The sequence below is a fragment of the Schistocerca nitens genome, chromosome 4, assembly GCF_023898315.1.
Source record: "Schistocerca nitens isolate TAMUIC-IGC-003100 chromosome 4, iqSchNite1.1, whole genome shotgun sequence".
Taxonomy (NCBI): domain Eukaryota; kingdom Metazoa; phylum Arthropoda; class Insecta; order Orthoptera; family Acrididae; genus Schistocerca; species Schistocerca nitens.
In genome coordinates this window covers 239,881,722-239,906,569 of record NC_064617.1, presented here as the reverse complement: position 1 = coordinate 239,906,569, position 24,848 = coordinate 239,881,722, and the positions used below count along the sequence as shown (strand labels likewise).

Below are 24,848 nucleotides of genomic sequence, written 5' to 3'. Positions count from 1 at the left end.
CAGCCAGAGACTTTGGTTTTGTGTGTGTGTGTGTGTGTGTGTGTGTGTGTGTGTGTGTGTGTGTGTGTGTGTGTAGAGATTCCTATCAGGAACTTTTTGGCCAAAAGCTTTATTTGACTATCTGGCTCAGTATCTCCGCTATATGGTGAGTAGTACCCTTGCTATTCATAATATTGTCAAAACAACACGTTTCTTTGAAAACATTGCCTAGTTACTTCACCTTACGCTATAACTTTTTCCACTGTCAACAATAAACTAAATATTCAAAATACCCGAAAATACGAACTTACACCAAGAACATATACACCAAATCTATGAAGAAAAATTCCCGTTACTTTTCAATCACGCCAGGTACATGAAAGGAGAGGGAGCGGCGGGAGAGATGTATGTCGAAATGAATCTCACCTACCTCGTCGCGTTGTGAAATTAACTTTCAGTAGGTCTAGGGGTAGCGTCTTTGATTCATAATCAAAACGTCTTCGGTCCCGGGTTCGATCCCCGCCACTGCCTGAATTTTGATAAATAATCAGCATTGGCGGCCGAAGACTTCCGGCATAAGAAGTCAGCCTCATTCTGCCAACGGCCTTGTCATAGAGGGCGGAAGAGCGGATAGAGGTTCAGGGCACTCTCTTGTCCTAGGGGTGGGAAATTGCCCCTTAAGGCGGAAGAATCAACAATGATCAACGACATGAGGATGCAGAAGGCAATGGAAACCACTGCATTAAAGACACGTAACGTGTATCCACAGGACATGTGGCCGGTAATTGAAGAAGTGTCATGAAGATCTCTCCATTGGCAAAAGATTCTGGAATAGTCCGCCATTCGGATCTCCGGGAGGGGACTGCCAAGGGGGAGGTTACCATGAGAAAAAGATTGAATAATCTAATAAGGTAGGGCAGAGGGTGTGTTAATGTGAACAGTTTAGTGACCGGGTTGTTCTAATCAGAATCGACAGCAGACCAACACCGACAACGATAGTTCAGGTATACATGCCGACGTCGCAAGCTGAAGATGAACAGATAGAGAAAGTGTATGAGGATATTGAAAGGGTAATGCAGTATGTAAAGGGGGACGAAGATCTAATAGTCATGGGCGATTGGAATGCAGTTGTAGGGGAAGGTGTAGAAGAAAAGGTTACAGGAGAATATGGGCTTGGGACGAGGAATGAAAGAGGAGAAAGACTAATTGAGTTCTGTAACAAGTTTCAGCTAGTAATAGCGAATACCCTGTTCAAGAATCATAAGAGGAGGAGGTATACTTGGAAAAGGCCGGGAGATACGGGAAGATTTCAATTAGATTACATCATGGTCAGACAGAGATTCCGAAATCAGATACTGGATTGTAAGGCGTACCCAGGAGCAGATATAGACTCAGATCACAATATAGTAGTGATGAAGAGTAGGCTGAAGTTCAAGACATTAGTCAGGAAGAATCAATACGCAAAGAAGTGGGATACGGAAGTACTAAGGAATGACGAGATACGTTTGAAGTTCTCTAACGCTATAGATACAGCAATAAGGAATAGCGCAGTAGGCAGTACAGTTGAACAGGAATGGACATCTCTAAAAAGGGCCATCACAGAAGTTGGGGAGGAAAACATAGGTACAAAGAAGGTAGCTGCGAAGAAACCATGGGTAACAGAAGAAATATTTCAGTTGATTGATGAAAGGAGGAAGTACAAACACGTTCCGGAAAAATCAGGAATACAGAAATACAAGTCGCTGAGGAATGAAATAAATAGGAAGTGCAGGGAAGCTAAGACGATATGGCTGCAGGAAAAATGTGAAGACATCGAAAAAGATATGATTGTCGGAAGGACAGACTCAGCATACTGGAAAGTCAAAACAACCGTTAGTGACATTAAAAGCAACGGTGGTAACATTAAGAGTGCAACGGGATTTCCACTGTTAAATGCAGAGGAGAGAGAGCAGATAGGTGGAAAGAATACATTGAAAGCCTCTATGAGGGTGAAGATTTGTCTGATGTGATAGAAGAAGAAACAGGAGTCGATTTAGAAGAGATAGGGGACCCAGTATTAGAATCGAATTTAAAAGGGCTTTGGAGGACTTACGGTCACAAATAAGGCAGAAGGGATAGATAACATTCCATCAGAATTTCTAAAATCATTGGGGGAAGTGGCAACAAAACGACTATTCACGTTGGTGTGTAGAATATACGAGTCTGGCGACATACCATCTGACTTTCGGAAAAACATCATCCACACAATTCCGAAGCCGGCAAGAGCTGACAAGTGCGAGAATTATCACACAATCAGCTTAACAGCTCTTGCATCGAAGCTGCTTACAAGAATTATATACAGAAGAATGGAAAAGAAAATTGAGAATGCGCTAGGTGACGATCAGTTTGGCTTTAGGAAAAGTAAAGGGACGAGAGAGGCAATTCTGACGTTACGGCTAATAATGGAAGCAAGGCTAAAGAAAAATCTAGACACTTTCATAGGATTTGTCGACCTGGAAAAAGCATTCGACAATATAAAATGGTGCAAGCTGTTCGAGATTCTGAAAAAAAGTAGGGGTAAGCTATAGGGAGAGACGGGTCATATACAATATGTACAACAACCAAGGGGGAATAATAAGAGTGGACGATCAAGAACGAAGTGCTCGTATTAAGAAGGGTGTAAGACAAGGCTGTAGCCTTTCGCCCCTACTCTTCAATCTGTACATCGAGGAAGCAATGATGGAAATAAAAGAAAGGTTCAGGAGTGGAATTAAAATACAATGTGAAAGGATATCAATGATACGATTCGCTGATGACATTGCTATACTGAGTGAAAGTGAAGAAGAATTAAATGATCTGCTGAACGGAATGAACAGTCTAATGAGTACACAGTGTGGTTTGAGAGTAAATCGGAGAAAGACGAAGGTAATGAGAAGTAGTAGAAATGAGAACAGCGAGAAACTTAACAACAGGATTGATGGTCACGAAGTCAATGAAGTTGAGGAATTCTGCTACCTAGGCAGTAAAATAACCAATGACGGACGGAGCAAGGAGGACATCAAAAGCAGACTCGCTGTGGCAGAAAAGGCATTTCTGGCCAAGAGAAGTCTACTAATATCAAATACCGGTCTTAATTTGAGGAAGAAATTCTGAGGATGTACGTCTGGAGTACAGCATTGTATGGTAGTGAAACATGGACTGTGGGCAAACCGGAACAGAAGAGAATCGAAGCATTTGAGATGTGCTGCTATAGACGAATGTTGAAAATTAGGTGGACTGATAAGGTAAGGAATGAGGAGGTTCTACGCAGAATCGGAGAGGAAAGGAATGTGTGGAAAACACATAAGGAGAAGGGACAGGATGATAGGACATCTGCTAAGACAATGGGGAATGACACGGTACTAGAGGGAGCTGTAGAGGGCAAAAACTGTAGAGGAAGACAGAGATTGGAATACGTCAAGCAAATAATTGAGGACGTAGGTTGCAAGTGCTACTCTGAGATGAAGAGGTTAGCACAGGAAAGGAATTCGTGGCGGGCCGCATCAAACCAGTCAGTAGACTGATGACAAAAAAAAAAAATTATATATATATGTGTGGGTGGATCTTGGAACTGAAATAAAACCAAACGCGGACGTACGTGTCTGGCGGCGACTCTCGAGGCTGAGAGGTGCCGAGCACTCGCAGGTGAGCAGTGCGCCCCTCTGTTGGCGGCTTCCTTTTAATTAAATCAAACGCGCGTTTCGCAAGAGCGCGGGCGCGCCGGGGCAGGAGAGGGCTATTGGGAAGCCGGCCGGGCAGACGGCAGCCATGCAGCCGCCGACGGCGAACAAACCCGCGCCGCCGGTGGCTGTGGCGGCCGCGGCCGGCTGCAGATCAATGCGCTCGGCCGCCGCTGTCACACTTGTGTCCTTTTTTCCCTACTCCGCCCTTCCATCTCCCACTCTTCACCGGCTCTTTACCGCGAGCACTACTACGACCCGTGAGCGGCTATGGGCAGAGAAAAGATAGTGAAAGAGAGCGAATGTAATGGGATGGGACGAGACGGAAGAGAAGAAAAGAAAAGCGCTCACAAGAGTGAGACAGAGATGGGGATGCGGGGATTTTCCCCCATTTCCCGCGGGAAGTGACGCGCCCCTCCCGGGAAAGCGCCTCGTGTGCCTCGCGCGGGCGGATGCTCTCGGCGCGCGTTGCAATTAAAGCCGCCGGTGCGGTACTGGCGAGCCGACTTATTGACTGCGTTTACGCAATAGAGCAGCGGGAGAGCTAGCATCGGCAAGCCCCAGCTATGCCGCTCAACTACCGCCACTACACCGCAACACCGCAACACGCTCGCTTTCTGACAATTTCCTCTACAATCTGCCTTTTAAATTTTCGTATTTAAGAAAGAAATTAGGAAGTTTAAAGACTGCCAGCTTCCACTGATGGAAATCGCCTACGACAAATGCTAGGTACTGCCTACTAGCGATAGCGGTGAGCATTATAGGGAAGAGTTTATTCCACAAATTTACAGTGATCTTCGGTATCTTTCTATTCCGTAGTAATGCCCGCATAACTCCTACATCAACGTTCATAGTGGTTATACAATGACACTTTCACTTCTCGTAGAATTTTTTTTTTTCCATACCGCTCCAACATTAACTAGTGCTCTCCGTTCACGTGTCTATCCAACGAAGCATGGCCTCAGGAAACTTTTGGCATTCTTCTACGATATCGGATTAAAAATGCTTATACAGAGAGAAACTAAATTCCTCCCACAAATTTGCGAAGTTATTCGTTTTTTTTGAGTATTTGTAGTAAGGGACCAATGTGATCTCAGGAGGCTCGCAACACAGCAGTAACTATTATCATTACTCACAGAGATTACAAAAGTCATGGCATAGCGATATGCACATGTACAGGTGGCGGTAGTATCGCGAAAACAAGGTACTGAAGAGTAGTGCACTGGCGGAGAAACCTGCCCTGAAGGATTCATGTGAAATGGTTTCCGACGAATTATGGCCGCACGAAGGAAAATAATGTAATTTGAATGTGGAACTGTAGTTGGGGACAGTCGCAGTGGACATTCTATTTCGGAAACTGTTAGAGAATTTAGTTCTCCGAGTACCAGTATGTCAGGAGCGTGCCGAGAATACCACATTTCAGGCATCACCTCTCACCAAGATCTATGCAGTAGCCGACGGTCTTCACTTAATGACCGAGAGAAACGCCTTTGCGTAGAGTTGTCAGTGGTAACAGACAAGCAACACTGCGCGGAATAGCCGGAGGAACCATGTGGAAGTACGACGAATGTATGCGTTAAAGCAGTGGGTGAAATCTGGCTATGCTAGCAGACGACCGATGCGAGTGCCTTTGCTAACAGCACGACATCGCCTACAGTGCCTCCCCTGGGCTCATGATCACATCGGTAGGATCTTAGCCCTGGAACCCAAATCGTCAATAAGGCACTGTGCAAGCTGGTGGTGACTCCACAGTGGTGTGAGCTGTGTTTACATGGATCACTGATTTGACATTGATACATTCGCCTAGTTGGAGATCATGTTCCCATACAAAGACGGAATTTTCATGGATGACAATGCACCATATCACCCGGCCACAATTGTTTGCGACTGGTTTGAAGAACGTTCTGGGCAGTTCGAGTAAATGATTTGGCCACCCTGATGGCCCGAAATGAATCCCATCTAACATTTACGGGATATAACCGAGAGGTCAGTTCGCGCACAAAATCCTGCATCTGCAACACTTGCGCTATTATGGAACGCCGTAGTGTTAGCATGGCTCAGTATTAGTGGAAGGGACTTCCAACGACTTGTCTGAGTCCATACCACGACGAGTTACTGGACTATGGCGGGCGAAAGGAGGGCCGACATGATATTAGGTGTCCCATGACTTTCGTCGTTTCATTGTAACTCATTTCCTTCTTTACTCCAGTTTTGTTCCTGTGAAAATACCGTGCAACACTTCAATCGTCTGAAGTATGCCATCACAAAAACTTATAACACGTAACACAGAGTACGGCACAAATACTGTGATGTAGTTGTCGTCGCTGCGGGAACAGTTCAGAATAGCAACGTTGTGCAGCTCTTTCACTGCCTTTAGCGAACCAATGTAAGAGTGCATATCGGTCCGATCTTCACGCGTAAACCTATCCATACTGCTGTGTATCATTGTTACCTCGTAAACAAGTGCCGAAAACAGACCCCGAAACAGAAACCCGCGGTTCTGAATGCAAGTTTAAGGCCGAAAAGTAAAGTGGGCATTAGTATTGCTAACATTAACTGCTGCGAGTGAATGGAACAAATTTGTTACCAAACAAGACGTAGAGCGCATATAGTCCACATTCTTACTGTCGTGGTTATTTTCAGCGCAATAAAGATGCAAAGATAAAAAACGAAATTCAATTACTTTGCAGCACGTATTCGCGAGAAACACTGAGTGGTTACTCATATTCACTTGGTCATCTAGTGGTAGCTTGTTTTCTGGTTTTGTGTTTTTTATGTGATAATCTTCGTGTAAGGTTAGTAGCTATCTCATAATTTGTTCCAATTATTTGCATGCTTTCTCTCCTGTAGTTGGCTTGCGATTCATTTCTTTTATTTTCATTTCTCAATTACTTCGTAAAGAGCCACTGGAGATCACAGGTCGCTTATAACAAAACACTCATAATGTATGTATAAATAATCTCCGAAATTTTCTCGCTGTAGTTCAAATTACAATTAACAGCTGTAATGGGCCGTATTCGCGAAGCCCTTGAAAGTACTTCAAACAATGCATGACGTCCCACTAAAGTAATTCTTAGGATCTGCCTCCGAGTTTTCCTAATGAGCACCTGCAAGATAACTAAATCCTTGCGGACATGCTGTGCGTACCAGTATTGACACAAAATTTAGTAATTCTCTACAGCGAGTGTTATTAGGATAGCACAGAGAGTTCAAGGGAAGATAACGATCTTATATGTAGGTCATGGTGTAATATGATTACCCTCGTCTACGCTTCTCGGGCAGTAGTGTGCAGTACATTCAGCATTACGATGTAACCTGATATAAGTCACATGTCCGCTCAGCTCAAGCATCTTCGGCGATTGCTTGACATCAAAATGGCGGGCAAATGGGATGGGTGACCTCACCCATCCACTGTGCGGGTTGTAGCACAGATAATGATCCAAGAAGAAGTCACCAGCCAGTAATGTAGGTTAACAGGGCTACTTATAAGGGCGGGAAATCCAACCTTCCACCTCCCACTTTGATCAAGGGCAGTAGGAAGGCAAAATGGCGGCAAACTCCCTGCTTCCCAACTCCTTTCTCAACAGAGCCATTGTGTGAGTTTCGTCATTTGTGCTTTGTGCACGGTAGTGAAAAAGAATCAGGGATGGTAGAGATCAGGGATTGCGCGTTTTTGTAAATAACAACAGGTATATATAAAATTTTGTATATACTGCATATGTGTAATGTGTACACCTTTGAGTTTTTTTTTCTTTCTTTTTCTTTCCTTTCTTCACCTGCTGCTAATCGACCCAGTCAGTATTACCGTATCGTCTCCCAAGTAAATACGTACCTGTATATGTGCGCATATAAGTTTCTATTGAAGTACAAAAGTAATGCTAGCAAAAATGTATTGTAAAACACTTTGTTAGCTGAGAAAAAATATTGCTAACACACCAGAAATTAAAAATGGATTCTAAACCACTTCGCTAGAAAAAAGAAAAGCCAGAAATGAATTTGTTGTAGACCTATTATTAATTATTTACGAAAAACCGACACACGGATCGCAAACAAATCTGATCTTTTCACTACAATGCACAGAGCACAAATGACGAGGCTCACACAACTGCTCTTCTGAGGAGGGTAGAAAGTTTCCCGCCAGCTTATTGTCTTCCCATTGGCCTTGATCAATGTGGAATTTGGGGGGGGGGGGGGGGGGGTAGGATTTACCGCCTTTTTATGTCAGCTTTTTCACCTAGATCTGTGTAACCTTACCTTACAACATTATCTGGGCTAGAACCCCATAGCAGATGGGTGACCTTCATTTACCCGCTATTTTTGTCACATAATTGTCCAAGATGATTGGGCGCACACCTGATCGGTATCATGTTACCTTGTGACCTTGAATGTGCCACACACAATTGCCCGACAGGTGTGAGAGCGGTATCATGTTGACTGAAGGTCTGGAGCAACGTTTAATGGAGAACACAAATCTTAAAGGACAAAATTAATACCAGTAAATAACATGTGTATTAGAGTATTAACTTATGCGTCATAGCGTCACACACACTTTATCACGGAAACAATCGTTCAAGATTAATAGTAAGAGTACGGTAGTTGCATATAATTTATCAGAGGTTCGCTTTCACATTTTATAACAAGAATCTTTACTCAAGTACTCTTCAACTTCTTGAACACAGTACATACAGCGACTCAACAGACCACGTAGTATCAGCCACAGTGCACACAATTACGATCCACGCATATTCCTATCTTCGGCAACTGACGTGGACACGGTATCTTTATCCTTGGCGTTGGAGTCTGGAGTCTAGAGTCTAGAGGACTCTTGGCAGACCTATTTTTGTAGAAAGAGATTTTTCTTTGCTGTCGCCACTTGTGCAATCAATGTTCGACGACACTATATAATAATAGTCGAACCACCTCAATCAGGGGTTGGTTTTGCACTTTAACCTCTTGGCATCAACAAACTCAACATATCATGATAGCCTTCAAAAATGTACTCTTGGGGCACTCTTGCGCCAGCTAAATATAGTCTTTAAAAACTAAGCTTGACCATTTCGAACAACCTGTTCAAAATTTGTTTCACAGAGGAATTTTAAATGGACTACTAACTGTCGCTAATACGTTGCAGTATTTATTGGGCATCTGTCATTATTCAGCGTTTCCAAGAACTACGTGTTTGGCTGAGACGTAAACTACGTCATCGTCGATAAAATGTTGAAAAGTCTGAGTTCTGTGACGACATACAAAATCAAATTCACTCGCTACGGCACGGTCATCCTCTTCCACAGACGCAGTGCATCTTCGCTGAGCTTCCGTTTTGTGGTACTGACCATGGTACACAATTATTTGTAATAAAATGATTGTGCTTACCTGTACTGTCGACTTGTATATGTCTATTTAATGCTTGTAACTCTGCAAGCACATTAACATAATTACCATTAAGGACCAGTGTCACTATATATCAGAAACACAGTTACATTCCGCTGATAAAAATTACTGCCAAAATAAAAGCATACACCTTACAAGTTGCAGCTGTTACACCGGAAAATAGGTTTTCATAGCTGGAAGCTGTGTAAAATTACAGAGGCATCAACAAAAAATGCGTGCAATAAAGAAAGGCCACAGAGCAGGAAAAGGACGATTCGGAGCTGGTAATACTACTGTGTTAAAAGGAAAGTAACGAGACCTACAGAAGAGACTCAACACCTACGCAAAAATCAAAGTGCAGCAGGAAGAATTACGGGAAAAGCAAAGAAAATTTTCTATTTGCTTCTAATTATTCATCAATAGAAGAAATTAAAATTTGAAATATAAAAATGTGTCACGCAATGAGAAGCTCAGTAATGGTAGGAGCTCCGTGTAGGAGGAAAATCGACAGGCAGTGTTAGGTCTACGTGTAGCGGGACTTTGAGGTCCACGTGTTCACGACGCCTACCGCGATATAACCGGGCCGCCCCTCTCGATGTTTTAGGCGAAATGTTTTCCAGTGTGCTGCTGCGGTTGAATCCCAGGTTGGATAGCGACGTGTGGACGTCGTTGATTTTCGCCCCGAGGACGGCAGTTACTGCAAAGAAAGAAAGATAAGAAACGCCAGTATTACAGTTTGTCGTTAACGCAGATAACAGCGGACCAATAACCACATTCTTTTACATAGTTCCTCTCTTGCGTCCCAGTCTTTTCAGATAATCGGTCATTTCTGGGAATGTGAATGTTGGGACTCATTGCACAACGATAGACTTTATTATCTTGATAGATTATAAACGCACGAAGGCAGCGAAATGTGTCAGTTCGTTCAAGTTGGGGAAGTTTTAGGAGGAAACTCTTTACATTTCAGTTCTCAATTATCTATTTTACCTTAAATCTGTGAAATTTTCAATAAGTCATAGAACCTTGTGATTTCGAACCGAAGACGCATTGTAGAATCACGTTTTGTTAACACTATAGACAATATTTTGAGCTATACGAATGAAAAAATAAATACATCCGGGCATGGTTGGTAATGAAGAGAAGACCATCATCAGACGACGACGACGACCACCACCACCACCACCACCACACCACCACCACCACCACCACCACCAAAAAGAGACTATGCAACAACAATCAAAACAACAACGATGACGACGGCGGCGACAAAAACAACCAGTCTCTGATCAGATTTAGAGTAATACGATGAAACGGCAACTTAGCCTTGTAACTCAAATTAGCTTCACAGAAAAATCAAGCGCTATGGAAGTTTGTTTCGAAGGGGCTGTTGATTTAGAAGCAAAATTAACTAATATTTCTTGTGTCTGACAGCAAGATGAAATAGGGAAATAGGAAATTGAGCGAAAAGGGGCGCACTGATTATGGGGAGATTGTCACTCGCGTGTTTTTTGGGTCACTGTAACTGAACTAGCTACCGTGAAGATTTTACTTTTCCGTTTTTCTGGGGATGTGGCGGCAGTTGTTCTTGTACAATACATACCAGTGTTGTTGCAGATCCGTATATCAGCTTAGGGGAAGGCTACACACAACTGCTGCAACAGCATAAGCACGGAATTTAATCCTCATGTGGATGGCTGATCAGCGGCCCTTGGGTCATAGTTCTCACGAGACTGTCAAATTCATCTTGACCTACGAAAGAGCTGATTCTCATAGTATTGTTATTGGGACTAATTTTGCTCGTATACATATGAATTGGTCGTTGGCCTTACGTATATAGCATAAGACAGACCGAACATCACTGTTAAAACTATGTATCTGAGCACAGGCCCATCAATATTTTTTCGAAACTGAAATAAAATCTGCATCACATATTTATTTATCATCACATTTCGGGTTATCATCATCATCAACATCATCATCCACGGTACACGAAAGTAACAATGTGGACCAGCATGTTCCTTCGTTTTCGTTTTTTTTTTTTTTTTTTCTTATTTCGTAAGTTTACGAAGTTGTATTTCCACATTTACAGATTGCAGATAATAATCATTCTTTGGCAATTTCTAACATTCTCTGATACGTTTCTTTTTGTTGTGCTCCTTTTTTACAACTGTAAAGTTCAAACGCGTTTTCCTTTTGATTTCTCGCTAACGTCTTTTTATCTACTTTAACAACGACATGTATGGGACTCCTCAAGCTTTCACGGCGGATGTGTTGTAAATAGTCTTCACGGGTTTGCCGCCGGATCACGTTGTGCAAATTCCACAATATTTCTTCGGAGCAACTGTTCGACAGCTTCAGGTGGTTCAACCTTGCTGGTGGCTAGGTACGTACCTACATAGTGAACACATAGATGGAAAAAACCGTACAAAATCCACTTTTAACATTGACAATTCTTGGTGTCTGAAGATTCTCCTCCTCCGAATGGTTTCTGTCAAATTAATCTGACCAGAGCTCGGTAGTTCCCGTTCGGACTTCTAGACAAATTTTACTTTCCATGTGAATTGTAATGCGCTCAATACCTGAAGATAATTATACTTATTTACAACCTACCAACGTCAACCGAGTCCACCATCTCTGTAAAACTTCCCGATGGATTGAATGATAGCAGCCGTAAATATAATGACTTGGTTTCTCGAGAGTATAATCCACTGGAGTTCTCCTTCACACTACCGCTATTTAGCTGTATTCGAATTTAGAACTTCCACTTTTTTGTGTCTTAACGATAACTTCGAAAAGAAAACTGTGCACATCAAGAGTACCGCAAATTAACCTTTTCCACCATACAAAGCAAAAAATTACATGTCATGAAGTACCACAAAGTATCATATGAATACCAAAATGTATTATGCAGGAATACGGCTTTGAAATAGCTCTCAATGTTTCTTATTTGATTTCTTGATCTCTTCCTCTCTTTAGATTAACCTCCGATGAAAAATCTGAGACGATTGTTACGAAACATACACCACGGGACATCCGGGTTAGAAGTGAGGTACTGATCATAATAAAATAAAATTGGCCAGTTATTAGGCCTAGTGACTTAATTTCACAAGGGGACCTTACGAACATGTCCTCTTCCATTTTCATATAACTTTTATGATCGGAAGAGCTGTGCACGTCGTCTGTTTCGTAATGCAGTACTACAAAATTCTCAAAAACCTCAAACTGCCTTTGAAGATCAGAATATTTCCGAACGCTGTTAAGTATAAAACATTATTGGTTTACTAACATATTCCGTTGTGGGTGAAAGCACAGCGTTAAACGATTGCAATCGTGAAGTGGTTGGTTCGAAACTTTCTAGTAGCATGTTTGTTTACTTTGATTTAAACTCCATATTTATTAACAAATAGGAATATTAATTAACAAATATGGATCGTAATTTTCAGCGAAAATAACATTTTATATTTAATTACCGGTCGTAAGAAAAACAAAATTTCATACAGGCACGTCAAATATGCTTTTGTTAAATTAAAACGACATGTGCATCACCAATATTGTTCAATCTCTATATATATATATATATATATATATATATATATATAGTATTTTATTTCCTATTTGACGTTTCGCATTTTTGTACCAAATTTTAATTTATTGTGGACTAGATTTTCATACTTTAGTTATTACATCCATTAAATAATTAAGATTCATTATTTGTTAACATTTCCATTTGTTAATAAATAAAACGTTGAAACATCACTCACTGATTTTGGTTTCACGCGTGTTCCCAATCGCCAACTGCTGCCTACAAGATCGAGGGACATGTGTGATCAACACGTCGTTAATCCCTCCATTTGTTATTACCAGTAGTCGAGTTGTGATGATGCCGCTGTTTCTTTAATCAAGCAGCTCCTAATTTGGCCCCACGAGGCAGTGTGTATCATGTCCCAGACCTAACCACCTCTGGAAAATACGAGGTGGTTCCGGAAGTCGAAACCGGCACCCTTCGCACCGAGGCAGCAAAGCCAACCATTCGGCTACGGAGGTGGTCTTGTTGATAATAAGGCTTATTGTTAATAAACATGGAATTTAAATAGAAGTAAAAGATATATATGTTACTAGAGAGATTCGAACGAGGGTCTTTATGGCAGTAACAACACAAAACGTTATTGTACGGAGTTAGTGTCAAACGACACTGCATTTTCGCCATTTACAGTATTCCACCGATGAGAACTGGAGAAGAACTGCTCCTCTGCCGACCTCGCTGAGAGGATTGAACACATAGCTGTTAATCTCAAAAAGCTTTTCCTTCAGTAACATTTTGAAACGCAGCACTCGGCATTTAACATACAACTTATATTGTCTTCAGAAAAGTCTGCGGTGTGTGTGTGTGTGTGTGTGTGTGTGTGTGTGTGTGTGAGAGAGAGAGAGAGAGAGAGAGAGAGAGAGAGAGAGAGAGGTGTGCCAGCTGGACCGATGCGAAATTGCTCTTTCCACATTCCAATCTTCAGAAAAACTAATTTTAAATATGGCGTATTTGCTTGTGAAAGATACACTGTTCTACTGAACTCGTTGAGTTATTTAGAATGTTGCTAGAGTGGGATCCATTTAGCTAAGAACGAATGTTTTTCGATTCATAACAACAGCCTAATCTTTAAGCATGTAATATGCGCATTCTTTTCAATCACAAATTACTTTTAATTTGGAAACGAAAGAAACTTCAAAATAGCTATTTATCTTCAAAAACCACCTCTATGCCCTGTCAACTGGTTCAATCGAAACAGTGTTTTATCCTTACAGAACATGCCGTACTCAGATAAAGTGTGTGTGTGTACCATAAATCTATTTCAATAAAGTGTTATGCTGTGTGTATCGTTTCTTTTACATTAATGATGTAACTGTTTCCTGCCGTTTTTCGAAACGCATTCGACGGCAACAACTTCACCTTCAGTGGAGAAACTGAAGTTTCTAGGTTCAGTAAACATATTTCTGGGGATTAATAGCAATAAGCGGGCACAGATAAGGATGTGTACGATTGAAAGACAGAAACAGCAAGTTTGAAACTGTTGCATTGAAACTGCTGCACTGGTACTTACTACTTAGCTCCTCTTTTTGGTAACAATAAATACGGAAGTTGATGTGCTACACAACCAAATAGAGATAGCTGGGTAAGTGCTGCTAAATAACTAGAATATGATTTAACCAAAACTCAAAAGTTTGGATTCGAAGTATTCAAAATTTTCGTAGTGAAATCAATAACAAAGCACAGACAGAATACCACGAAAGAAATAGTTGCTGTATTGCAAGCAGGAAGGAAGATGAGCCCTACTATAACAATACTGTGAATGTTGGAGACTACGATACAATCACGATAACAGACTTGAAAAGTAGTTTAAAGGAGGTCAGGAACAGAAAGGCTAAATGTACAGATGGAATCAACCTGGAACTTATAAAATGCACCATTATAAAATGGAAAAAGTTATCTGTGCAGTTGTTGAATGATATTTGGTGCTTCGGAAAAATCCCAGACGAATGGAAGATAGCAAGAATTTTAAGTATACACAAGAAAAGGGTTAAAAAAAGAATGCTCAAATTGCAGGGCACTGTCCATTTTGAAGGCTACTTATAAAGTCTATTCCATCTGGCATTAAAAGGAAACTTCAGTCAATAGCAGAAACATTTTTACGAGAGGAGCAATGCGGATTTTTTGAAGATAGGTCATGTGCAGATGCATTTGTTTTAAAACAATTCACAGAAAAGAGAATTCAACATGCCACTATTTCTGTTCTTCCTACAGTATGAGAAGGCTTACAATGAGGTAGGTACAATGTAATTATGTAATTGATCACTGACTACAATGTATCCATAATTTGTTCAACGTCATTAGATTATATAATACTTAAAGTAGTATAAACCAAGAGTTATTGACTGTAAACTAGGGGTGTGGTCTCTCAGCGATCCTTTTTGATATTAAATATCAACAAAGTTATAGAAGAATGGAATTTTACAAACCCTGTGCAGATGGACCTGGGATGGAACCAGTTTAGTGGCACAATTTGATTTCCAAAAGAACAAGTTCTCTTAACAGACACCGAAAGGGCTTTACAAACTTATCAAATGGTTGTGCGTATAAATAAATCAAAAATAATGATAAATAATAAAGTAAGCAAAGAGATAAAATCTTTTAAATACTTCAGGACAGAGATATCAATGTACAAAATTAGTTCAGATGTCTTTCAGAATACACAGAGATATAATGTTGTAAGTGTGTGTGTGTGTGTGTGTGTGTGTGTGTGTGTGTGTGTGTGTGTGTGTAAGGAAATATCTACATACAACTATGAGGAAAGAGAAAACACTAAGTATACACGTTTGCTAAGCATGCTAGTAGGTATGGTACTGAAACCTGGGCCCTAAGAATGAGAAATGAACGAATTGAAGCAGCAGAGTTGAGATTTCTGAGGCCACTTCTAAGCTTAATGCTACGAGACTGAGTGCGGAATTAAGATATAAGACAGAAACTAGCCGTAGAAACGACAGAAGAAATTAGACACTACAGAAAATCGCATGACCACATCAAAAAGATGCCATGCGAACGCCTGCCATGGCAAGCACTACATTTGGAACGAACTGGAAATAGGATACAGGACGGCCAGTACGAGATGAAGACAACAGTTTTGATAAAATGGAATGGGCCAATGCCCACGCCTTGAAATAGAAGATGATTTGGTTATTAAAAAGTTTTTTTTTGCTATAAACATAGTTCCTGAATTTGACCATTTAAATACCCCTCTCAGTATTCGTAGTATTCGATGTAGGAAAAGTCCCAAAGTAGTCTAACAACTCTTGACCAAGCGGTGGCCTATTCGGACAGTGGTGGTTAAGAAATTTCCGTGAGCCATATGTCGCAAGGAATGGAAAGAATTAAAAGCACTGCAAAATACTTTGTACCCATATCTTGGATTAAATCCGAAATCCTTCACAGCGTCTCATGGGGTGATGACAGTAGGTTCTAAACTCTAAGACTCCTTGGTTCAGAATACGTGAGCTTTTTCTATGTGTAGCCACTGGGTTTTGCCCACTTCTCCCTCCCTCTTGCTGTCCTCGGCAACATAAGCACGACTCCACACATTACACGCACTTGTTTCAGTAACCTACACAAAAAGTTACTCTTAAGGGGAAGCGTTCTCAGTTCTTAAACGCCAAGTGCTTTCCGGTATAGGCAACTGAAATCCTTGGCGATTTACCAGCTTACTATGCCTTACGGTTTTACTTTCACCCTTCAACTTATAACTTCCCTTCCACTCGACAAAGGTAAATAGCAATACGAACTGCACCAATAAAGACAGTGCCTGGTATCTAGTACTAAGCGCTACGGAACTTGCATCACAAACAGCCCAACCGTGTTCGGCAACGCGAGGAGACAGGCGAGCTCCTGTGACAGGATTGCGCGACGCAGGATTTGACCCAGTTCATTGTCGCTCACAGCAGTAGCCACGCTTCAGCTCAGCACAGTCCGCATACTCTAAATGCAGCAACGGACTTCTGCTCCCAAATTAAAATAAAGACAATCTCAAGATTAAGCCACGATTTCGGCAACAATTTTTGATCGTATCACATGTGGAAATACAGATATGAACGAGACTTCTAACAATTACAGCTCTTGTTAAATTATGTTAATTTTGATCTGCATGACACTTTTATTCGAACACACAATTCACGAAGAAATGAGTGCAAAAACCTTACTATGGTCCAGGAAACACACAGGGGAGTTTTTTAAAGTAAATTTGGGTACTATCTGCTCAATGTCTTGACAGTCTTAAATTAAGTGAACTGGCACGTCTCTGGCACGTATGACATTATTACGGTTTTTCTAGCAAATTGAGAATGATATGCGGTGTTTTGCTCTGACTTTGTACGCCCCGACAACCCGACAAGGAACCGCACACGCTATCAGGGTATGGTTCAAATGGCCCTGAGCACTACGGGACTTGACTTCTGAGGTCATCAGTCCCCTAGAACGTAGAACTACTTAAACCTAACTAACCAAAGGACATCACACACATCCATGCCTGAGGCAGGATTCGAACCTGCGATCGTAGCGGTCGCGCGGTTCCAGACTGTAGCACCTAGAACCGCTCGGCCACCTCGGCCGGCTATCAGGGTATGGTTAAAATATGCTGGCTTGCCAATATCAGCGCTGACCACGTTTGCCATGCATTCTCGTAGTGTCTGTCTGTAGAGAGCTTTTCCGCAATTATGTGGAAGGCTTCATAAGATAAACTGTAGTCAAAAAGGTAGTAATCATATTCGAGAGTTGCACAACGAAATCCTAACGATTTCGCCATTAGCGTTAAAGCTATTTTTACGTCAATGTTTGCATAGTTATGGGTCGGAATGAATAAGGTGACTTGCAACGCCAGAAACTAAGCGTTGATTACCCCTGGACGAGAAGCAATATGTATTCAAAGAAAACGCGATAGACTGTATAGACGATACTCTCCTGTGAGAAAGGAGACTGCTGCTCAGACTGTCCCATATCCTGACGACTACGCTGTACTGAATACATGTTTTGTAGGTATCTAAATGTTTCACATTATTTCTAGCAGTATGGACATACTTACCACAGAGGTTTTCGACGGCTTTCTAAAGTATTTCATCAATTACCGGTCATATCCCAAAGGCGTTTGTCGCTTTTTATGTCGCTCTAATCTTCACAGCAAATTCTCGATGATGGCAGTAGTCGAATCGGCGTAATAAAGAAAATTCTACTAGCAACTTAGATGGTTTTATTCACAAAATTTTCGCAATGATCGCGGACTAATACAGGAAAATCATTTCCTTTACTAACAAAGGTATCGAGATGGCAAAGACGAGGTGCAGGCAGCATGCTATACACTTAATTACGAAAAGTGAGGAACGTCCGCAGAAGCCCCAAACATGTTTATCCTAAATACGAACCGTATACTCTAACCTGTGGAGTGTCCGTTGCAAGAACGCCCCACTTCAAGAAAAAGTAACGGCTTCGAAATTGAGTTTCTAATGTAATTTCGTTATGCATGTCCCTTGATTCATAATCACCTGAATGGCGTATATTACAAGTGGTAAAAGAGAGATTTTCAACATAGCCCTATTTGTTTCACACTTTAGAAACAATTGTAACTGCAAGAAAACAGTCGGTTATTTGCGCAGGCAAAGGTTCCCGAATTTGCAACCAAATACTGGAACTAGTTTAAGTAAAAGCATTTGGATCTCTATAATCGAGTACTTTCATGAGAATGAAAAAAACGGCATGGTCTTGGACGGATGATTTTGAACACACACACACACACACACACACACACACACACACACACACACACACACACACAAGCGCACGTACGTACGCGTTACAAGTTTGTGATTTACTTCGAAAATCTCAGAAATAAGTACTGAAACGTGTATTCAAATTTATAATGTCATTCACACAACAACACAGCGAAATACGCCCCTTTCAATTTTCTTTTAGTATTGCCTTGTAAGGCAAGAATCGAAGCAGCAAATAACACATACTTTGCTTTACAGGATGTGCTGTACAATAGAGCAGTCTCAAGAAGTTTTAAAATCAGACTGTAACAGAGTGTAATTCTCCCGGTAGCTCTCTATATGGGTCTGAAAACAAATGAACAAACGGTGTAACGGAAAATATTTGGTCCCCATTACTGGATTGGAGGATACCAAAAAACAAAAAACTGGCACAGCTGTACTTACAAGCTGATGTTGGCCGAAGGATGAAGAAGGAAGACTAATGTGGACAATATACCTGACTAGGATGGAAGACGAAAGACTACCGCGAGTACCATTCTCATGATCCGTGGAATGCCACGGACCACAAGGGAGGAAAGGAAAATAGGTCACGAAATCCTCGAACAAAAGTGATTGGTGGAGGAATGTAGAGAATTAATATGGTCCTCAAGGGCAAAGTGACTATTAAGAAGAAGAAGAAGAAGAAGAAGAATTGCCTTCGGCTGTGCATTTCTATCTCTGAACAGCTATTAAAGCAGACCTACATTTTTAATATAGATTTACCTAAACTGTATGTGTGTGCTGGTAAAATTATCTGGAAATAATTTTTCACTCTGTAGCGGAACATGCGCTGCTTGTAACTTCCTGACGGATTAAAACTATGTGCCGGACCAGGACACTAAACCGGAACGTTGCCTTTAGAGGGTAATACTCTGTATAACTCAGACACCCTCACAAGTTTACTTCCGCTAGTACCTCTCTCCTACTTTATAAGACCGCCAGTAATTCGTCTATCTGGACCTGCGTCACATTCAAGTTGTCCTGTAGTTTCCGCACTACACCAGCATTCGCCTCAAGATGGAATATCTTAATGAGGACAAACAACAAAACTTAAGTTGCCCCTCCTAATCAACACAAACGTTTGAATATTTTAGAGCGATTTAGGTGCTATAAAATCTGGGCTTATTTTTCTTGAAGGAATGTTCCACTGTCGGACTTTGTGAAAATTTTACCGCAGGGTGCCTTGCCACTGTTCTCTCTCCAAAGAAATATTTCTTGATAATAACACATAACAGTTAACACAAGTTCCACGAGTATCTGTGCTTTGATAGTTATTTGACGCGGAAGGCTAAACATTGAAAGAACTGACGCAGTTTGTCTACCTAGTACCTCTGATTGTAAAACGCTCCAAGTACCTTACGTATTTCAGGAAAATGCTTTGATGTGGCTAGTTGTCCTTTTGAACATTTTCTTTAATGAATTCATTACGGCACATCATCGATTTCTTCAGCTTCAATTGGGTCGTTTACGCTACCTCGGCATACAGCGTAAAGCCGGAATACATCTCTTCGGAATTTGATCTTTAACATTGTTTCTTAGAATTAGAATACATCAATAAACAGTAAAAGATCCAGTGCTAGGGAAGGCAAACTTAACACTTCCGTCTGCGTATGTTAATGTATTGGGATCTGAAACTGCAGGATGCGGTAGAAACATTCTTGTTACCTCACAGATGTTCATTGCAGAGTTCAGTCGTTCGATTTTAGGTGAGAATTTCAAATTCTGTAGCGCAGCCAACGGGTATTACAATGAATCCGAATTCATGCTCCATCCTTGAGTACAAAAGAAGAAAAATCTGATACGATCGAACCACCAGCCTCTTACCTGTCTTTCATAAAGTTATTCATCTGTACACGGTGGTACGTTTCAGCAACAGCTTTAACTACACGGTAAGCCACAGCGGGAGTTTCGTGGTCGTCTGCGGAAATATGTGTTGGAGCAGACTGCATAATGGAAGCATTGGCGGACTGAACACTACTGATGTACAACATCTCTTGTAGCTCTTCACCGCCAACGAAATAGCATGAAACACCGCCAATGCACGAAAGTCGAGGAGACACGCTAAGCGGCGACACCCGAGTACAGCGTTCGAAACGCTTCTCAATTACGTCGTCTAGAACGGCGTAAATGGGGACAGGAGCGCTCTTCTGTGCGGATGCGGCCCCGACTTCCAAGTCGTCTAACAAATAAACAGTCTTGAAAGAAAACATACCTTTGTGGTTTCGAACACTTGGAGCACTAATGTGTGGTGACGGTCAGATTCGATGGTACACTTACCTCCCGCTTCGTAAGCTACAGGGGCAGGCGGTTGAGGGCTTAGCTCGGACGGTCTCCTCTGTCCGATCGTCGTTTGTAACGCAATTTCTGCCGCAGACATCCCTACCACACATACACATTACCAATTACTAACATGATCATGGCCACAGCAAGATATGGTGTTAGTCAACTTGTACTAGTGCTAAATGATTAGTCAAAAATACATACAAATAAGCGACGCGCGCTGAAAATACCATACAAATGACGCAGCTAGTATTTTAAATAAGGTGTGTAGCTGTCAACGACATCCACCGCAAGAACTAGGCGCTCCGCACCATTCACTGTGCCTGGCGAGTCGGAAGAAGAAAGTAGGTTGCAGCGCCTCCACGCATATCAAACGGTCGTGCCACTCCACGGCCATACAGCTTCCCGGGCGGGATTTCGCAAGAATCAGTTACCGAATGTAGAAGCTCTCAAGGTCGGCTAACAATGTATTCAGGTTTTACCAGAGACGAACCCCACGACAGTAACCGGAAATGATGTAGACGCGACAGCGGCCCCGTGGTTGTGACGAGAGATCAAGTAATGGAACCCAGCTGTTGTCATTTATGAAACATATTCTAATTGCTTAAGAAGCAGAGTGGACTTTATTTTGTGTCTGTGAATCAGGGTAGACGAATGAAAAACTGAGACATCGAATGTATGGTACTCTACGACCTGAAGGGAGTATCACAAATCAGGAGAAAACGGATAAACAAATTACACTGCGAATGATCAGAAAATAACAATTTATGTCTTCTGAGATGAGGAACGTGACGGAGGGATATAATTGCCACCTTTGCTCTATATGTAGCTTCAGCTTAAAGGGGGTATTCTTTTCGACTGGCCCTAGGTCGAGCTTTAGTATAACGTATTTCACAGTTTCACTAAAGTGGATACGATAATTACCTGTCAGAGCTGAATTCTTGGAAGAATTCGTGAACCAGTTCTCCACTCTCTTAAAATCAATTATTCCGGAAAGAACAAAGAGGGCTTCAGTGTCATAGGCTGCAGGTCAAACAAAGGACAAGAACTGATCTAGGAACCATACAGTAGAAAACTGTAGTAGCTGTGTTGGGAAAGAATCAGAGCTCCGGACGATCATAGATACCACTGAAGCCTGAGTCGTTATAGGTACTGTAAACTGTCCAAAGCCGGAGATAAGTTCATTCGAAATTGACCTGCGCCTTGCATAAAGGATAGATTAAATACATTTGGTGGTGGTGGTGGAGCTGATGGTGGCGGCGGCGGCGGTGTGGTTGTTGCAGTTGGAAGTAGTTATCTTGTAACGAAATTTAGGTACATAGTTTCCTGTAAGTTAGTGTGGGTAAAGACAACAGGACTACATTGATTACTTGTTCCTTTTACCCACCTCCCGACTCATGAAATGCAGTCGCTAAACAGTTCAAAAAAGAGTGAGTCATGTCAAATAGGTGCTCCACTCATACAATTATATATGGTGGTGACTTCATCTATCCCCGATGTGTTGGTGATATTTACGTTTATAGTCGGTGATAGGCATAAAACATCGCTCGAAATCTTACAAATGCTTTTTCCGAAAATTATTTTGAACAACTGGTTCAGGAGCCCACTCGAATTATACATGTTTGTGAAAACACGCTTGACCTTTTAGCAACAAATAATCCCCAGCAATTAGGAAGCATTATGACAGGTGCAGAGATTAGTGACTACTAGGCTGTGGTACCCAGAGTGGATACCGTAAACATCCAAATCCAATAAAAATAAATGCAAAATGCATATCTAAAAAAGCAGATAAAAATTCGCTTGACTTCTTCCTAAGAGACAGCCTACATTCCTTCTGAACTAAGCAAGCGTAGACAAGACTTGGCTTACATTCAAAGAAATAGTGTGACAGCAATGGAGAGTTTATACCAAATAAATTAGAAGAGATGAACTGATCAGCCATGGTACACAAAACAGGTCAGAACACTGTTGCTGAAGCAACGAAAAAAGCATGCCTAATTTAAAAGAATGCAAAATCCCCAAGGTTGGTGAAGTTTTGTAGAACCTCGAAATTTAACGCGAACTTAAATGCGAGATGTTTTTGGTACTCTCCACAACGAAATTCTGTCTCGAAATCTGGCAGAATAACCAAAGTGAAGGAATTTGTGCTATAGGAAGGGGATGCCGAACATTCCTTATTTCTAGAAAGCTTTCGACAGCGTTACTCAAAAGCGATTTCTAATAAAGCTGCTTGTCTGGGAGTATCGTCTCAGTTGTGCCACTGGATTCGTGATTTCCTGTCAGAAAGTAGTAAGTGACGGAAGGTCATAGACGATAAAAAACATTTGCAAAATAATTTAGACAAGGTATGTGTGTGACGCGAAAAGTGTAAACTGACCCTAAATAATGAAAAATGTGAGGTCACCCACAGGAATACTGAAGGGAATGAGTCACATTTCGGTTACACGATAAATCACAGAAATCTAAAAGTTGTCAACTGAACTGAATACCTAGGTATAAAAATTATAAGCATCTTACATTGGAACGATCACATAGATAATGTTGGGGGGAAGGCGAATCAAAGATTGCGTTTTACAAAGTGGCAGAACACTTAGAAATTGCAACAAATCCGCTAAAGAGACTGCCTACACTATGCTTGTGCGTCCTCTGCTATAATATTACTGTGGAGTATGGGATCACTACCAGATAGGATTGGCGGAGGACACTGAAAAAGTTCAAAGAAGGGACTCTCTCTTTGTATTACTGCGAAATTGAGGAATGTGTGTCACGGATATGACACGCGAGTTACAATGGCAATTATTAAAGCAAAGGCGTTTTACGTTGCGACGCATGTTTTCACGAAATTTCCATCTCCAACGTTCCCTTGCGAAAGCAAAAATATTTTTTTGACACCCACCAATATAGAGAAACCTTCATTGTTTGCCGCGCGCTGTCAGAGTGGAACGGTAGAGAAATAGTGAAAGTGGTTCGATGAACCCTATGCCACGCACATAAGTGTGAATTTCAGAGTAATTATGAAGACTTTAACAGAAAGAGCGAACAACCAATGTAAGTAAATTAGGGAACTATGATGTAACATATATAAGATAATTAATAAGGTTCACAGATTAACAGACGACTGCACTTCGTCGACAAGTCTTTCCATTTTAATAAGTAATCTGAAGTGGTGAATAGGGTACGGCTTTAAGAGAAACGAGTTAATAAGAATCAGAAAACTGGTAGCACATACATGTATTACCTAATTTCTTGTTTACATGCTAAAATTTTCGTGCCAAAGAGCAGCCATTTCTCTCTCAATTTTCTATTGCTGGAAGTCGACGATTGTACTCTTACCTGTGCAGTTGTAACGATTATTTAAAGGTAACAATATTCAAATGACGCCTGTTTCTACTTATCTTCCGGGTTTCAATTTCCTACGTACGGTTCCTTCATCACGAAAAGGTGCACAGATGTCTTTGTTTCCTCGATAATCACCAGTTTCTGCATACCGTCCTTGCCTATACCCATTAACGTGCGGATTCCATACTGAAAACAATCGACGGGATACGGTCACAACTCATGTATGCTTACCAAAGGCCCTTAGATCGTTTACAACTCTCCCGAATACGAGTCAGCAAATGAGACCACTTAAAGTGAAGTGCTGAGAGCACTGGAGAAAGATTTCCCGCAGTTTGGCTGAAAACGGCTCGCAATAAACCCCATATTCCCTCTCGAGGTAGTGAGGGCTGCACATGAGGAACTTAATGTCCCACAATATCCTCTGTGGAAACTGCTAGTAAAGAGTTGAAGAGCTCCTACGAAAGGACGAGCAAGTACACTTACGTGCAACACCACAAAGGGTTGTGAGCTTCTGCTCGCTGCAGAAGTGTCTGAGATCAAGAAACTTGCCTGAAATCCTCACCAGCGACGCACTATTCATGCGCACTTTCCCGCAGAAGAGTGCGACAGATTAGCCAGCTCACTTTCATTTCGTTTCTGGACAAATCACAGACGTGAGGTTAATGCACAGAGCCATGATACACAACTTTTTACGTTTTGCACTGTATCGCACTTCCCATATTACAAGGTTATAGGCGTTATGTTATTAACAATCTCTAGAGCTCCTTTGTTATTTTAGTCCGGGATTTTTGTAAAGTAAATCTTGTCTATGGACCAAACAAACACGGAACACTCACCAGTTCA

At 41.5% G+C, this 24,848-nt stretch overlaps 1 protein-coding gene across 5 annotated transcripts in view; it reads right to left on the bottom strand.

Moving 5' to 3' along the window:
- Positions 1 to 24,848, bottom strand: part of LOC126253151 (serine/threonine-protein kinase tousled-like 2) — a 599,627-nt gene that overhangs the window by 336,139 nt on the left and 238,640 nt on the right. For 2 of the 5 annotated variants that reach the window (XM_049954296.1, XM_049954297.1), the window contains exons 3-4: positions 20,664 to 20,765; positions 9,616 to 9,744 (exon numbers count right to left, since the gene is read on the bottom strand). The exons of 1 other annotated variant lie outside the window; for it this stretch is intronic. In XM_049954296.1, the coding sequence (XP_049810253.1) occupies positions 9,616 to 9,744; positions 20,664 to 20,765 (231 nt within the window). The remainder of the gene's footprint in view (positions 1 to 9,615; positions 9,745 to 20,663; positions 20,766 to 24,848) is intronic. 2 more of the 5 variants (XM_049954299.1, XM_049954300.1) reach the window with 2 other exon arrangements.